Genomic DNA, 15,567 nt, shown 5'->3' with positions numbered 1-15,567 from the left:
TATACACCGCTTGACAGTACATTTTAAAAAAACACCTCAGAGGGGCTTACAAAAAAATAAATAGGACAAGAAAATACAAGGGGTGGGGATTGCAGGCGTACTTTAAAAACATACAAAAAATTGAAATGCTAAAGCAGATCAAAACCACCTCAATTTTCTAAAGCAGGAATGTTTCTAAATGTTTCTAAAGCAGGAATGTTTCTAAAGCAGGAATGTTTCTAGCAGGTGAAGGATAATTAAATGCAACAAACTCCTCTGCCAGACCACGGTGCAAGCTCGGATAAACGGGGTAAATTCCGGGCAAGGTAAAAAATAACCTTCCCGTCGCCCTCGTCCATTTCCACGCCTCCAAATCGCTGTCAAAGCCATTTAAATGCTTGCTGAGCTCGCCGCTATGCCTGATGGGATTTGTAGTCCCAGGTAACCGGAGCGAATCGGAAGGTACTTACCGTATGCCGATGCCTGCCATTGGGCGATGCAGAGAATGCCGGGAGTCGTAGTCTCCGTCGCTGGAGGCGCTCGCCGCGTCGCCACCAGGGCGCGAGGCCCGCTGGACTTCGCTTCCCGTGTGCCACCGCGGCGAGGGGCGGAGCGGCGTGGGTGTAACGCACTGGGCAGCTCGGCCGGGGATCTGATGCGCGTTGCTTGGTTCCGCTGGGAAAGAGGTCCGCGGAGATGGAGGTGACCGCTCTCGCGCCAGGAGGTAGGTGGGCCCGGGACCCGCCGGGTACCTGCACCTGCATGTCGGCGTCGCCTTTGTACCCCACCTGTCTCGTTTCCCTTTCACCTCCCACCTCAACCCTGCGAGGTGGGTTCCTTAGGCGGACAGGCTGTCAGGTCGCCCGGCGAGCTTCGTGGCTTGAGTTGGGGCGGGATTTGAACCCAGATCCTGGACGCGGAGTTGGGTGGAGGGGGCGGGCGTGGGTGCCTCGGAGCACGTGTTTTTCGGGTGGGGGGCAGGGCTGGGCATGGAGGGGCTTCCCTTTCCCTGGGTGGGCAAGCATTGTGGCGCCCTCCTCTGCTGCCAGGGCCTACCAGCCCTCTGCTCCCTTCTCTGGAGCAAGTAGTTTCCTGGTGCAGCAGTTAGATTTCTCTATTCCACACGTCAAGGCCAGCCCTGCTGGGTACACCCTTTGAAGTCAGCAGCCAGCCTATTTATTTTACAATTATATCCCACCTTTTTCCCTCCGGGGTGTCAAGGTGGCGTCCTTGGTTGTCCCCCTTCTGGTTCGTCCTCACAACAGCCCTGTGAGGTAGGCTAGGTTGAGAGACAATGACTAGCCCAGGGAACTTGGTGACTGAGTGGGGAATTTGAACTCCGGTCTCTCCCAGGATAACTCCACATTCTAACCATTGTGTAGGCTCATTCATTTCTGCTCCGAGTTGAACTTTGTAGAATGCAATCCAAGGTGTCTTATGTGGCTCATGAACGAAATGCAGGTCACCGGTCTAAGGTGGTTTTGCGGAGTAAAGATGGAGGTGTTGAACCAGTAGTGCTGAACTTCTCATTCCTGTCCACCTCCCAGAAATCCTGCTTTCATCCTGGAGAGACTGCCCTTTGGGTGTCCTTGATATCAGCAGGACAACTGAAGGGGACACTGACCAGAGCATAGGATGCCAAGCAAAGCTCTGCAGAAAAATCAATCTGGCACTGCCTTCTTCCTTGTTCAGACTTGATAAAGCATATCTCGGCCTGGGTGATCCTCCCTTGTCATGTGACCAGCTTTCTGCATAAAGCGGAGGGCGGCATGTCAGCAAGAGTTTTGCAGTGCATTTATTTATTTATTTGTGCTTGTAAACTGCTTTAAAAATCTCCAAGCAGTGTGTACAACATAAAAGTGATAGGCAATATCATGAGAACAAAAAAAAACACCAAAAAAAAACACCACTAAAAACAGCCGCAGTAAAGGAAACATCTAAAAACGAAAGTGGATGCTCTAGAGAATAAAAACAGCACCTGACCTTGTGGGTCCGATCTTCATGTATTACAGAGGGAAGGGCATTTCATAGTATAGTGGTGCCGTGAGTGGAATTTCCCCAGATAATCTAAGTGATTTTACAGATCTATAAAGGGCTAGGCAGACATAGCATGGGGGGGGGGAGTCCCATGTTTGATCTTGGGTCTCTCCAAGTCAGTATAGATAGCACTGAGCTACATGGGCCAGGGGTCTGGTGACTGTAGAAGGCAGCTTCCTCTGGTGTTATTCAGACAGTGCTTGTTCTCCGTGTTTCTGGACACTTCCATGTCCAAGAATCACTCTAGGTGGGAGAGGTGTTTCCTTCTTCCTATGTAACTCAGTATCTGATTTCGCTTCTTTTCCAGCTGTCAGGAAGAAGCTCTGATGGATACTTTGCCTTTGACACCAGGAGAGCTGGTGTGTTTAGGATCCAGCCTGGCCTTCTCTGGTCTCTTTTATTACCTACACAGGAAGAAGGCCAAGGTGGTGACCAAGATCCAGGTATGCTGTTGCACATCCTGCTTCTCCCTTGCTCTTGGGAGAACAGATCAGAGTGATATTTAGCATCTGTACAGCTTGTCTCAAGTATTCAAAGCATTTCCCATGATGCTTCAATCATCTTTACGATAGTACTATATGATAGTCTGGTATTTATCCACATATTGTATCTGGAGTTCGAGGGAGTGGAGTGCTAGAACCCAGGGTGGTTAGAAGGGTTTCCCAATGGTTGTCACTTCAGGGCAGACACAAGATAGCATCCCTTTGCACAGCATAGAAGTGTAGAGTTGGAACGGACCATGAGGATCATCTAGTCTTCATATATAGGAATCTTTTGCCCAACGTGGGGTTCAAACCCACAACTATGAGGTTAAGAGTCTCATGCTCCACCAAGTGAGCAAAATTCACTACCATGAGATTTTGGGATGGGCATGAGCTTTGATGGCTTTGGAAGGGGGTTGGTCAAATTCACAGGGGGGGGGGGTAGAATTCTGCCAAGCAACTTGCAGGGTGTTGCTGGAAACTGAATGCTTGGCTAGATGGGCTTTTGGCCTAAACCAGCAGGGTAGCTTTGAAGTGTAAATTTAGCAGAAAAGTTTTGAAATGTGAATTGGGCAGCTTTTAAGGTGGCACTCGCAGAAAAATCTGCATAGATCAGGGTTAGAGAGACTGTGGCACTCCAGATCTTGTTAGACTTCAGCTCCCATAACCTCCAGCCCACATGACCAGTTGTTAGGAACTATGGGAGTTGTAGTCCAGCAACTTCTGGAGGACCGCAGGCTCCCCATCCCTGCCGTTGATGACCTTGGGGCATGGGGAGGAATGTACAGGGAGAGATGGTCCATTAGTTCCCAAGCCACACAGCACCAAATCAATGTGCTGCTTTTAACCATTAAAGCCCTACATGGCTTGGGTGGCAATGAGAGAGATGGCCTTGTTGGTGCTGGCCCCCCGTTTATGGAACTCTGTCTCTAAAGAGGCTCTCCTGATACCTACTTTAATGCCACTTTGGTCCTGGACGGAGACCTTTCAAGGCTACAATCCTGACCCCTTGATGGACTAATAATAATAATAATAATAATAATAATAATAATAATAATAATAAAATTATTTGTACCCCACCCTACCCGTCCGGAGCTGGGCTCAGAGCAGCTAACATCATATAAATAATACAATAAGCATAAAAACAAGCAATCAGTCAATTAAAATGCATCCCAAAATTAATTAAAATAAATTAAAATTCAAAAAGCACAGCCAGCACCACACCTGCAGTCCTGTGGCTCACCCTGGCCAGAGCAGAAGAGTGGGGGTGGATAAATGCCCCTTTTTATATCATCATCATCATCATCATCATCACCACCACCACCATTTTATTATTTATATGCCATCCATTTGACTGAGTTGCCCCAGCCACTCTGGGCGGCTTCCCGCAAAATATAGAAGTGTAATAAAACATCAAACATTAAAAACTTCCCTATACGCGGCTACCTTGAGATGTTTTCTAAAAGTCAGATAGTTGTTTATTTCCTTGACATCTGATGGGAGGTCGTTCCACTTGGTGGGCACCACTGTTGAGAAGGCCCCCTGCCTGGTTCACTGTAACTTCGCTTCTCGCAGTGAGGGAACCGCCAGAAGGCCCTCGGAGCTGGACCTCAGTGTCCAGGCTGAACGATGGAGGTGTTGTGCCAACTCCCAGGCTGGTGTAACAAAGAGGACTGGTGCAGGCACATTGCCACTATGTGACAGCATCTGAGTTCACACAGGACACCAGGGACTTTGTACTGGCGTCATCACATCCTATTCCAGGGGTTTCCGCTGGTTACAGGCAGCTTTTTGCACTTTCTGCTCATCTGCCATTTAGGCGGGTGCACTGGGGCGCCAGGGCCCTTGGTGACAAGGCTTCCTGCCATGGCAGAGCTCTTCTGCTGGCAGAGGTGGGTAGAGGGGCACCCCCATGTCAATCCATCCCACTCTAACATGGAGGATGGTGGGGGCTTGGATTCTTTCTGGACCTTTTAACATTTATAACATCGCCAGTTTCAGCCTCCGTATAATTTGATGGCGTTTAGCTTTAGCTTGCATTTGGGTTTTTAGCTTTGATATTATTGCACTGGTGCAGATACTTCTTCCTCCCTTGCTGATTAGCTGTGTTATTTTGAAATGTTTGCAATCCGCTGGTGTCTTGCTATATTTTAATGTCTGTTCTATATTGGATCGTCTCTCACCTAGAGGCTCGTTGCACAAGAAAACCGATGAACATAAGAAATACAGTTCTTATGACATAGAGAATTGACTAGAACTGTTGAATCGGAAGCTCAGGAAAGAACTTAGATTTGAACTCGGGACTTAACGTTTTTTCTTATACTGCCTCTTCCATTTCAACCCTTACTTGTTTTTTTTTCTTCTTCCATGCAGGAAGCACCAAAGCTTCAAGTCAATGACAGTCTTCCCAGCATCCTCTCTGCCACAGGAAGCAGCTGCCTAGGCTATGTTGCCATTGAAGGTAAGGGGCCCCTGAGGTTATTTTGCCTGGCTTTGGAAGCCATCGGGGCCACATCAGAGCACCTCAACCCTTTTCTATTGCATTCGGAGTTCTTTGCACAAATTCTGCCAGGAGAAACAGCAAATCTCTGCTGTTGGGATTTATTGCAGGCTTGTAAATGGTCAGCTGTGGTGAGCAGGAATTGCCTCCAGGACACCAGGCAGAGAAATTTTTGTAAATGGGAGAGAGGGAGAACTGAATGGCGCGTCTCTGTTTGGAGTCCCAGGCTTACTATATGCATTGCCTGGAATCTTGATCCAGTTGGTAGAACATGAGACGCTTAATTTCAGGGTCATGGGTTCGAGCCCCGCGTTGGGCAAAAGAGCCTTGCATTGCAAGGACCCTTGTGGTCCTTTCCAGTGCTACAGTTCTCTGATTCTTTCATCTTCTCTCAGTCCCTGTTTCATTTCTTGGGTTCCATCTAAGTGGGTCGGAATGGGGTGGTTCTTAAACACCTGTAAATCACATGGAGAGTAAGGCTCTACTTTAACGATGGAGGGATGCAATCTCCTTCTCTTGGGGTTAGTGAGCTGGATTACACATTCTCCACCGCCCAATATGTTGTTGCTATGAGTCGCGTCCAAAAACGATGTTGCAATAAAAGTAGAGCACCTGCTTTTCATGCAGAAGGTCTCTAGTTCATTCCCTGGCATCTCCAGTTCGGAATGGGAATTGTCTCCTCTCTGAAACCCTGGAGAGGCGCTGCTGGGCAGTGCTGGTGATACCAAACTGATAGCCAGACTCAGACCCTGCAACAAACACCCTGCCCTTCCTTTCCCGACCCCCCGTCTCCTTCTCTCCTTCTTTAGGAGTAGTCCAGCCCGTCGAGGCGGCTCTGACCAGCCCATACCATGAAGAACTGCAGGGGGTGATCGAGAGGCTGGTGCTAAAGGAGCACCGACTGATCTGGAATAGCTTGGCCCGCAGCTGGTAAGCAAGAGAGGAGCCTTGGAAGCAGCTGTTTTGAGGCAGCCCCATTGGCTGGCATGTGCTGTAGATCAGGCTGCCCAAGGAGAGCATTGGGCGTACATAGGAAGCTGCCTTACACTGAGTCAAACTGTTGATTCATCGGCTGCCTGCTCTAGCTGGCAGGGGCTCTCAGGGGTTTCAGGCAGAGAGGGCTTTTCCCAGCCCTGCCTAGATATGCTGCGCATTGAACTCTTTGACCTGATGCTTTGCTGCAGAGCTGTGGTCCTTCCTCAGGTGGGAAGTGCGCTGGCCTATCAAGGCAGGAGTAGATTCCTCAGTGCTTGGGAATGCAACACAAGGGATGTTGGCAGGAGGACGGGACAACCAACCTGTCAATCATGTGACATCATGATAATATGTGATTGACAGGTGGGCTGATCCACCCACCTGCCAAAGTTGGCCTTTAAAGCCCAAAAAGATCCCCCAGCCCTTCTTTTAAACATTTTTCTAGAAATTCTGCAAGACCCTATTTGGCTTTTGGCAGGGCTAGAGGTATATCTTTATCAGTGGACGGGAGCATAAAACCCTTCCGAGTAGGATGCCAGGTACCACAGCTCAGTGTCCTAAGAATCTCTGCTTTTAAAAAGAAAAGGAAAATCTAGCCCTTTTGGTTGTGTAAATGCCCTTACAGTCAATTGAGCATCATTTGGTGGCCATATTTCTAGTGAGCAAGGCTTTATTTAGTGTCCTGAATAAAGTGTCCTTTATTTATGCCGCCTCCCCATAACTTGCAAAGAAAAAATGACTAAGGACACAGGTGCAAACATACTTTGTTTACACCACCAAGGCACCTTACAGATTTAAATTATTCTTGGTGCAGAATTCGTTCCCTTTCGGCAATGCAGAAATCACAAGGTTTTGGTGGCTGCAGCTCATGGGGAGCCTGGTTTTCATACGGATGCCCATTGCCTGTAGGTTGCAACCCTGCCTAATCCTCAGGGTGGAGCAGGCTAGAATGTGCCAGACGAGAAACGGTTAGATCAGTGCAGCCTTGCATCCCGGCAGAAGTGTTGCAGCATGAATGCCCCTGGTGGTCAGTGCTGTTTGGGGGAGATTTCAGACCGCTCCAAAGGCTGCTTCCTCGGCCGCCCTGCCCCAGCCCCTCTCCTCAGAGCTCTCTACCTCGTTGCAGGACGGACAGTGAGCGGGTGGTACTGGAGCAAGTCCACACGGTGCCGTTTGTCCTGGCGTCCCCCAGCGGCAAGGCCTCGGGGCAGGTGTGCGTGGAGTCGCCCCTCCACGCCGTCGAGCTGCCCGTGGAGACGGTGTACGAGCGCTTCCAGCAGACCTCGCACGGCTTCAAGGACTTGCTCAGCCACTACCTGAGCGGGGAAAAGCCCAAGGGCTTCCTGGAGACAGAAGAGATGCTCCTGGTGGGGAGCAGCCTCACTGGCATCGGTGAGCTCACCCTGCACCGGGACGGCTCCCTCCACCTCCAGCCCCCAGCGGACGGCACCGGCTACTTCCTGCGCCTGGGGGACTGGGAAACCATCCTGGCTGACCTGCGCTCAGTCAGCAGCTTCTGGAAGTGGGCTTCGCTGCTGTGCGGCTTGGCGGCTGCGGCTGTCATCCTCCGTGCCCTTTGCCGAGCTTACCACCGTCACAAGGTGCACCAGGAGCAGGAGGCACAGCGGCAGGAGTTTGAGAACCTCCGGCACCAACAGAGTGCCGGTCTGGATCTGTCGGAAGAGCCGCCTGAGAATGCCTGCGTCATCTGCCTCACCAGCCTCCGCGAGTGCGTCCTGCTCCCCTGTGGGCACGTCTGCTGCTGCTTCCGCTGCTTCCAGGCCTTCCCCAACCGCACCTGCCCCATCTGCAGGAGCCCCATAGACCGGGTGGTCCCCCTCTATCAAGCCTGAGGGCACAGCTCTGGGTGATGTTGAAAGTGTCCCACTAGGTGCCCCCAAGAGAGCCTGCGAAGGTTAAGAGAACAGGCGTGCGATTGCATGGAAAGCGAGGGTGTCCATTAGTGATGTAGGGGTGCAAACTCCACCTCTTGAGCTGGATGCACATTCTCCTCCACCGCCCAAAAATTATTGTTCCTAAGAGGTGTGTCCAAAGATGATATTGCAATAGTTAGGTCATCATCTCGGCACTCCTAGGCTGGGAAAGAGCTGCAAGCTGTGTTGATCCATTGCACTTTCTGCCCAGAGGCATGGAAGGAGCCCCTGAGCTACTTGGACCTCTCCTGCCCATGTGCCAAGTTGCCGCAGGAGACAGGAGGAGGACCTTGCAGATTCAGCAGCGGGTGAGGATCTTCACCCCCAACTTCAGCTTCTTGGAATCTGGGCCACGCTCCACTCTGAGGCAACCTCTCTGAGCCCAGCTGACTACCATCTCTCCCTGCTTTGACCTCCCCGGCCCCCAAGGAAAAAGGGTTGCAGTGGGTTAAAGGCAACACATTTTAGAAAAACTTGCTGGAAGAACCACTTGTCCTCGTGCTGTACTGTAAGATGGATTTAGATTTTGTAGTAGAGTTTTGTTTTTATGGAGCACCTCCCTCTGTTAGCAAGCAGGACGCAGGAGCATTTACCTGCTTGGTGTAATGTCGTGGCCTCTGCAACAGGACTTCTGCTGCAGCTGCAGGATCTGTGGGGATGACTGACCTGGCCTCACGTTTGGGCAGGAAGGTTTTCAGCATTGCACCAGCCTCATTTTAGCTGCCTTCACCTAGAGAATCATCCCACAGGTAGCCAAGATGGGAACAGGGCAAGCAGGGGTCTGCTAAAAGCAGGCCGGCAGCTGTAGGTGAAATGTGCCAACGGTACTCTAGCTCTAATCCCTTACGGTTGCAGTCCTGCACCTGGGATCTCAGGGCAATTCTTTTCTCCATTGAGTCAACCCAATCCCTGAGCAGCAGGCTGTTGCTCAGTCATGATCTGCCAGTGGTCCCCTTGCTCATCCTGGAATGACTAGGAGCTGTTTCCTGTTTCATGCAGAGGCAGAGAGGCAGATAAGTTCTGGGTGAGCATCCCAATGTGTTGTTCAACTGGCTGATGTCTTGCTGGTGGGGACTTGCCTTCCTGGGCTGGCGTCTCCCACCCCCCGGATTATTGGCATCGAGCTCCTGGTGGATTAGCAACAGTCCTTCGGCTTGTCTTAGTCTGGCTGTTTGGACTGATGCGTTTGCTCTCCTCTGGGCATGAGCCGAGCGCTGGCAGAGCTTCACTGAGCAAATGTGGAATCAAGGCTTATTGATAAATTGATGAATCTTTCAGAGCCTGCCTTGTCTCTTTAATCTAAACACTGCTGGAATCGAAGCAAAGGGGGGAGGAAGGGCGGACAGGAGTATCTGAAGGGAGGGTCCTCATCTTTGGAAGGCAAGAACGAAGCAGCAGAACTTTGGGAGGCGGAGGGGCATAGAGGAGGAAACAAGCTTGCTCCATCTTCCTTGAGATACTTGAACATATCAGATCTTCTGTCAGTCTCCTCTTTCCCACGCTAAACATATGCAGCTCATAAGGCTTAGTTTGGGGATGCAAATTCAGCACTTTCTCAGATTCACTCGGGCCCCATTTAATTCTCACAACAACCCTGTGAGGTAGGCTAGGCAGAGAGGCAGCAACTGGCACCCAAGGCTGCCCAGTGGGTTTCAAGGCTGAGTGGGGATTTGAACCCTGGTCTCCCAGTCGAGCAAACTAACCACTACATCACTCCGGCTCTCCTTGGTAGTCCAGCAACCGCTGGAATGACCAAAATTCAGACACTCCTGGGCAGCTGCTGGCTGGTGGGTGGCTCCTTGTCTCCAGGCTTCTTAAGGAGCAAAAGGCCTGGTCTTTCTGCTTAGCTTTTGTGGGCCAAAGTACCGGGGGTCCCAGAGGACAGGTGGGGAGGCTGACTAGGGCAGGAGCCTCAGCAATGTATAGGCAACACGATGACCATGTACATGCTCAATAAACAGCCTTTTATAGAATAACTTCAAACCATAACAAGTCCAAAATGAAATCTTTAGTCTCAAAGTCTCTGAAAATCTTTAAAGGAAGCGAGGTATCAGACTTTGTATGATGAAAGACAAGCTGTGAAGCTTTGTGTATTCAGCAAATATGATGTCCAACACTGAAACAGTGATTCCGGGTATAGACTACTGTTTCATAGAATTCTTCGTCAGTGTGGTGGGAGGATATAGAATGAATGTATGAAAATATCAAATGCTGTGGAACAGTGCTCATGTAGTAATATAGTCACTGACTACATTATTACATGAGCACTGTTCCACAGCAATTGATATTTTCATTTACATACATTCATTCGAAATAAGATGGGTTTATGAAGCAATTCTATATCCTCCCACCATATAAAATATTGTTTATTGCGTATGTACATGGTCATTGTGTTGCCTATACATTGCTGACGTTCTCTTTGCAACATAGGACAGGAGCTTGGCAGGCCCTGCTGTATGAACTTTCCCTGTGCAATTGCTGAGTCCAGGCCTTTGTTCTAGTTGATTTGTACCTATTGTTCTAGTTGATTTGTAGCTCACTTTTGGCAAGGGAGGGGGCCAAGAAAAGAGAGAGGGATTTGAGGGTGAATTGAGGGGAAGCAAGGATCCATTTCAAGCAATCGTATGATTCAGCTTTTCTGTGGGTGTGAGCTCACTATGCCCCCAGCTGGCTGCTGGAAGGGGGGGAGGATCCATCCAGCGCAGAGTTGACTCAGCGTCCCTGAGCTGTGCCTCCACCCCGCGATTGCAAAGCAAACAAACACCCTCTGAAGAACAATTGGAGAAGAAGCAGCGGTGCAAGTTCAGGAAGGCGTCAATTTGCCTAATTATTCCCTTGTAGGAGCTGGGGGTTTTGTTTCTTAAAACACCAATTTCCAAGCCACATGATCAAATTGGTCTGTAGAGCAAAGCCAGCAGTCTCTTAAGTGGAAAGACGGTGGAGAAATTGGAGTGCAAAGAAAAGAGAACACACAAACACAACCGCGTAAACGGACAGACTTAATGCGATGTCTAGGGATGGAGTTGGCAAAGAAGGCTCATGAGCTGCAGAGGTGGCTTGAGGTTTGCACTTTGAGTCCGAGGCATCCCAAACCAGCCTCTTATTCTCCTGCTGCAAGCAGGGGAAGTCTGTGCTCTTGTTTAGAGATGTAGGTCCAGGCAGAGCCCAGTGGCAGAAGCTGTACTGGCACCAATCCACCTATAAATTGATGGAGGCTCAGCCTCCCTGTGGATGTTCAGGGTTTAGAACTAAAGCACCATGACCCATCTTTTGGAACAAGGATGTGGAGCCTGTTAAGACTACAACTCCTATCATCCTCGACTGGGACTGATGGGAGCTAAAACCTAACATGGTTAGGAGAATCAAGAGTTCCCTGTCCCTGCCTTAGGGGTCCTTGGCTTGCCATTGTTTTAAAACAGAAATATTTGCGTTGTAGAAAATGCAGGCAGAAATGGAGCACAAGAGCCTGCTGGGTGAGGCCAATGGACCATCTAGTCCAGCATCCTGTTCTTACAGCGGCCAACCAGGTGCCTGTGGGAAACCAGCAGGCAGGATTCGAGCGCAAGAGCAATTCTCTCCCCTCCTGTGAACTTGCTTCAGCCATGTAGTTTACAGGGTGACCTTAGGCCAGCAGCCTACCTCACAGGGCCGTTGTGGGGATTAAATGAGGGGGAGAGAACCATGTAGACCACCTTGAGCTCCTTGATGAAATAGGTGGGATAGAAATAAATGATTAAAAATAATAATATTAGCTTAAAGGGTACCAAGTGCAGAAATTAACACCAGCGAGTTCCAGGACAGAGTTCTTGGGACAGCGTGTTTGCGACATTCCAGGAGATGATAGGATGCTTGAAGCAGGTGGAGCCTTCATTTCCCCTCCCCCTTGGCCTCGTCCTTGTAGGGTTGAATGCCCCCACCCCCGGCATAGGAACCCTAGTTGATCCCATTGGCCTTGTGGGTGCAACACACTCCCCCTTCACCTAGGGAGCTGAGAGTGAGCTGTTGCTTTCTGATGGTGACTTTCCAGCGCATGGTTTAAATATGTGGGGTATATTTTGCTAGTCCTTTTTTAACGCCAGTCCTAGAATCAGAGAATTGTAAAGGGACTCCAAAGGTCATCTGGTTCAACCCACAAGCCTCGGTAGGCTGGAAGCACACGACTTTGTGCAAGAGTCTCTGCACCCTCACCTCTGGAATAGATGGTTTGGGGCTGGGATTAGGGGGATTGGGGGAGCCGGTCAGTATGAGCTCAGAGGGGGAGATTGAACCCCCAAAGTCTGAGAACGCCAGCTTAAGCAAGAACTGAGCAAGAGATGGTTGGCTTATTGTTTCAGCTATGATTGGAAAACAGGCATCTGTTTTATACAGGTGACTGTCTGCAGTCTTTGGGAAACCCCAAAAGTAACCCACACCCCCCCATCCAGAATAAAAGCACAGGCAAAATCAGACCAGTAAGCGCTGCACATTATTAGTGGTCCCACAACAGTGAATGGCTGGCTTGGGGGGGGGGGTGCAATGGGGATAGGAATGGAGAATGTTTGTGGGTCCCATTTGTATACATTGACTTCCAGAAAGGTAGTCATGTGTTTATGGGTGGCAGAAGAAAACAACACTAAACCCTCCTTGAAGGCGAACAGATTTATTGTGTTAAAAATACCTTTCAGGCTTGCTTTTAATGATTGGTTGAAAGGAATACCCTTTTTTCCCCCTTCCCTTATTCAGAAGCTTCCCACATTAGCAAACTTGGAGGGCCAGGTGGAACGGGGCTGGTTAAATATTTGTGTGGCGTTAAGGGAGATGGAAAAAGCTGGTCCCACCAGTTGGTTTGTGAAGCAATACTGTTGGCCTCCAGCAGGGGGAGGAAGACAGCCTTTGTATTATAATGGGTGGCTGTTGTTAACAGATCTGGATTTCTACAGACTCATCTTCATCAATCATTAGTAAAAGGAGGGACTCAGAATGGTTAAGGTACTTCCGGACAATTCACAAAGCTGACATTTGGTGAATATTTAGACAAATCTGAAAGGCAAAGCTCTGCCGAATCTCTCCTCAGAAACAAAGGGCAAGCAGTGTATCCCGAGATGTTTGAGGTATTTCTAGGCCACCTAGAAAACTGATATCTGGTACTTTACAGATCTCCAGGAAACTTTAAACATGAGATTTTATATATATATCTCATCATGAAACAAGAGCATGAATTTTATCTCATAGGACAGCCCAGCATTCCATCACAGAACAAGCCAGGCCACATGTTTGCTGGAAGGTTAGGCTAGTTTTTGTTCTTATAAGGCTCCTGCCACAGCATTTATTTGTTTATTTATCCAGGTGATTTATAAATATACCTTTGTACTTCAAAGAAGTCTCTAAGCAGATTGCATCGTTTTTAAAATGTCACAAATACACAATTAAACCACAATTAAAACCCCACATTTTGAAGTAACATTGAACGATTAGTAAAGATCGTCTTAGACATCAATATAAACTAAGGCAGCTAACATTTGGGGATCATAATAACTACTTTTGGGGAGGGGTGTCAGTGGCAGCGAGGGACGTTTGAAGAAGGCAAACCTCCCCAAGTAATATACTGGCAACTGACTGATGGAGGATATTATATACTGTAGTTGTTAAGGTATTTTCATGTGACCTAGAAAGCTGAGATTCAGCACACACGTAGTCAAAGGGAGCCTGATAACTGGGACAATCTGCCAGAGCGACGTTTTGTACCTCTCTTCCTCAAAAATGGGGAACATGATGAATGTTTTCCCACGTTACTAAAAATCTATAATCTGGTACACAGCCCAAAACACGCTCATTAGAAGAGCAGCTGTATACTGGGAGGTTTTCTCACCCAGTACAGTGGTACCTCAGGTTACAGACGCTTCAGGTTACAGACTCTGCTAACCCAGAAATGGTACCTCAGGTTAAGAACTTTGCTTCAGAATGAGAACAGAAATCGTGCTCCGGCAGCACAGCAGCAGCGGGAGGCCCCATTAGCTAAAGTGGTACCTCAGGTTAAAAACAGTTTCAGGTTAAGAACAGACCTCCAGAACGAATTAAGTTCTTAACCCGAAGTACCACTGTACTAAGAATCTGAGTCACAAAGTCATCCAAAACTGAAAACGGCCTTACAAAAGGCAAAGTCAGGCCTGGGGTGCTGTGACAGACAGGTTTCTGAAGTTCTGGGGCAACTTTGCACTCTTGAATCAGGCATGGGTTTGAGGTGAGGATGGAGAGGAAAGGAGTTTTAGCAGCCGCTGTGAATGCATTCCTAGGTCTGCAGAACCCAAGCTCTATATGCATGTAGGCAGGCAGGCAGATTGACCTGTGTCTAGGCGCATTATCCTGTTCCAAATCTAAACCCCACATCTGACGGCAGCAGTCCATGGAAGTTCGTGCTGTGCTTGGTACCGGCCTGATTTTGCAAGCAACTTGAGCCCTGCGGATGCACACACTACTTTTGTGTACATATTGGAGTGGGGGTACCAGGTTGGCAGTGGTGGGACAGAGGGCAGGGACTCCAACAGTAGGTGGAGCTGGCACCAATAACAGGCAGAACCCACTAGTTATATTTTTGTCCCCATCTTCCTCCTCCCTGTCGGGTGTCATGGACTGGTTGGACGCAGAGGAATGGTGGGAGGAACCAGCTGGGGAACTACCAAGGGAAGAAGGCTCAGATGAGGGCCTTCCAGATGTTGTTGGACTGCATCTCCCATCATCCCAGGCTATTGGCTATGCTGGCTGAGGCTGATGGGAGTTGGAGTCCATCAGCACCTGGAGCTCCACAGGTTCCCCATTCCTTTGCTTGAGGACTCCAATATGAGGTGGTGGTGCCAATGAAGAAAGAGGCTGCACACAAGCCAAGGATTTCACTTTGGCATCCTCTGCAACATTGCAATGGGTCTTCAGGTGAACCTCTTGGGTTCTTCGGAAATTTGGTCCAGGAACTGTTTTCACCAGGGATGGGGGGCATGTTGTTGGACTACAAAGCCCATCATGGCCGATGGTCAAGAATGCTGGGACATGGAGTCCGAGGACATATTGGGAGCCACAGCTTCACAACCCCTGCTTCGCACAGTCGCTGATTCCAGTGTCAGGCACTGTATTTGTGCACAGCTGCTGGGAAGACCCCCAAAACTCCTTATTCACAAATCGGGGAAGGAGGTTGGCATCTCTTGATGCTCCCGTGGCGCCTCTTCTGCTTCCTTACCCAAGAAACCAGAGAGGTTAGTTTGCAGAGACAAAGCAAAACCTCTTGCATTAAACAGCGCTGCTGCTGCTTCTCTTTCTTTCGTCTTGCCTGCGGGAGCCCATATGCTCCCCCTCTCCCCTCCCAGCTGCCAAAGAGTTAAAAGGATCTGCCTCTGGAGCAACAATGCGGGCAAGCGCCATGCTCCTTCTCCCGGTTTCCAAGGCAACGCCACACTCATCATCTCCAGCGCTCTGCCGCTTGATCAAAGCGCTTTGGCGCCTCCGTTGCCCAGGCAACCCATCCCTGGGTGTTCTGTGTTTCCAAAGCCCTAGTACCTTGTTTTGTTTTGGTTTCTGTGGTGGGGGTGCTCGTGGGAAGACCTGGAGAGGGAGGAGGATGGTGGATGGGTTGGGGAGGTGGGCGAGGACACAAGAGCATCAGGGTGACCCAACATGCCTTCTCAGAGACCCA

The 15,567-nt window shown here is 49.5% G+C and overlaps 1 protein-coding gene across 2 annotated transcripts; it reads left to right on the top strand.

Moving 5' to 3' along the window:
- Window positions 1-564: 564 nt before the first annotated feature.
- On the top strand, window positions 565-9,182 carry LOC114598062 (mitochondrial ubiquitin ligase activator of nfkb 1-A-like). 2 transcript variants are annotated; one of them, XM_028731713.2, is made up of 5 exons: window positions 565-703; window positions 2,324-2,459; window positions 4,872-4,959; window positions 5,808-5,928; window positions 7,100-9,182. In XM_028731713.2, the coding sequence occupies exons 2-5, from the start codon at window positions 2,343-2,345 to the stop codon at window positions 7,824-7,826; spliced, it is 1,053 nt and encodes a 350-aa protein (XP_028587546.2). In that variant the 5' UTR covers window positions 565-703; window positions 2,324-2,342; the 3' UTR covers window positions 7,827-9,182. The 2 variants fall into 2 exon arrangements, with proteins under 2 accessions (XP_028587546.2, XP_028587547.2); XM_028731714.2 differs by having other exon boundaries at window positions 655-808.
- Window positions 9,183-15,567: the final 6,385 nt, after the last annotated feature.

The sequence above is a fragment of the Podarcis muralis genome, chromosome 6 (genome assembly GCF_964188315.1).
Source record: "Podarcis muralis chromosome 6, rPodMur119.hap1.1, whole genome shotgun sequence".
Classification (NCBI taxonomy): Eukaryota; Metazoa; Chordata; class Lepidosauria; order Squamata; family Lacertidae; genus Podarcis; species Podarcis muralis.
The sequence above is the reverse complement of the archived record's forward strand: the minus strand, read 5'-3'. Positions and strand labels throughout refer to the sequence as shown.

Coding starts and splice junctions, on each gene's coding strand:
- LOC114598062 (XM_028731713.2), top strand. CDS start 2,343: ATGGATACTTTGCCTTTGACACCAGGAGAGCTGGTGTGTTTAGGATCC. Junction 2,460..4,871: donor AGGTGGTGACCAAGATCCAG/GTATGCTGTTGC, acceptor TCTTCCATGCAG/GAAGCACCAAAGCTTCAAGT. Junction 4,960..5,807: donor AGGCTATGTTGCCATTGAAG/GTAAGGGGCCCC, acceptor CTCCTTCTTTAG/GAGTAGTCCAGCCCGTCGAG.